A 1,232-nucleotide genomic window follows, 5' to 3' on the forward strand; every position below is an offset into this window, starting at 1 on the left:
ACAAATAAATAAGATTTGTTAATTTGTCTATCTTTGCTGACCGCACCTCCGGCCATTTTCTCCAAAAAATAAAATTTTCTTTTCCTTCAGAATCCGTTAAAGGTCTCCTTGCATTTCGGTTTATGGCAGATATAATAAAGCACATAACCTTTAAAATTTAATTAAAATAACTACTAATTCAATTATTGGCGTATCCATTGGGTTCGCTTCGGCCTTGCCCCGCTCCACCTTCCTTTGTATTATTGTGACCATTCTTCATCCCCCCCCCACGACAAAGGAGGCAGGAGCAGAATAGTGGTCCCATTCTTTCACAATTTTACAACTCCTCTTTCTCTGAGTTTTCTATTCATTTTTTTTTTTTTTCATTTGAACGGGATAAATGATTTCTTTTTGTTAACGTCCTCTCCTCGTATTTATTATCAACAGTTATTTATGTGTTCTGTGTTTTATTTACAGGGATCAAAAAGAGAACAATGTTTATGATGAATAGATATTGATGTTTAAAACAATCTAATTGTTTTAGCAATATATAATATGTTTCACTGAATCAGAAATAATTACTAAATAAAAACCTTTTCATTATTAATAATATAATACCCGGTAATATAATTGATAGCATAAATATAAGTATAATTAGATTTAATATATAGATTAATGTAGTAGAAATTAACTTAACCTAATGTGCAGAACAGTTTATTCCAAATCTAAAATATAGGTTAGAGTAGACTAGAACTAACCAATGACCATAATTGAGGCATGGAATTGGAACAGGCAATGCCAAAAACTAGTTTTGAGAAAAACGAAAAAAAAACACAACAGAAACTGGTTACGATTTTGTTATAAAATTATGGAAAAATTAACAGCTTTAGGAACTAAACTGTTTAAGATAGGAACTTTCTTCGGTTACAATTGATGCTGATTTCTTGAACCTTATCCTGTCAAAATCTCATTTCTCGTATTTCTGGCACTTAAGCCTTTTCTATTGCCATACCTCAATTAACCTTTTGGTTTTTAATTTCTCATCAAAAGCCTGATAATTATAATTTTGGTCATTATTGCAGTACTTTCAGTTCTATAATTAATATATGACAACTTATTAAATAATTTAACATGATGGCTCACGTTTGAGTTTTCTTTTCCTACGGAGCATCGGCGAGTCTTCCGAGGAGGGGGCGCGCAATCCGACCTCCGCTGGCCTACTGCCCACTTCAGCATCACCTGCAATCAAATAT

At 32.5% G+C, this 1,232-nt stretch overlaps 1 protein-coding gene across 1 annotated transcript in view; it reads right to left on the bottom strand.

Annotated features, from left to right (window-relative positions):
- LOC106684377 (Protostome-specific GEF) overlaps positions 1-1,217 on the bottom strand; it is a gene marked incomplete in the record, with an annotated part of 87,833 nt that extends 86,616 nt beyond the window's left edge. Inside the window, 1 exon segment of the mRNA XM_067053377.1 lies at positions 1,123-1,217. Within this exon segment, the coding sequence (XP_066909478.1) occupies positions 1,123-1,215 (93 nt within the window).
- Between the last annotated feature and the right edge of the window lie 15 nt (positions 1,218-1,232).

Source organism: Halyomorpha halys, unplaced genomic scaffold, assembly GCF_000696795.3.
Source record: "Halyomorpha halys isolate HHAL.00 unplaced genomic scaffold, Hhal_1.1 Scaffold576.1, whole genome shotgun sequence".
Lineage (NCBI taxonomy): Eukaryota > Metazoa > Arthropoda > Insecta > Hemiptera > Pentatomidae > Halyomorpha > Halyomorpha halys.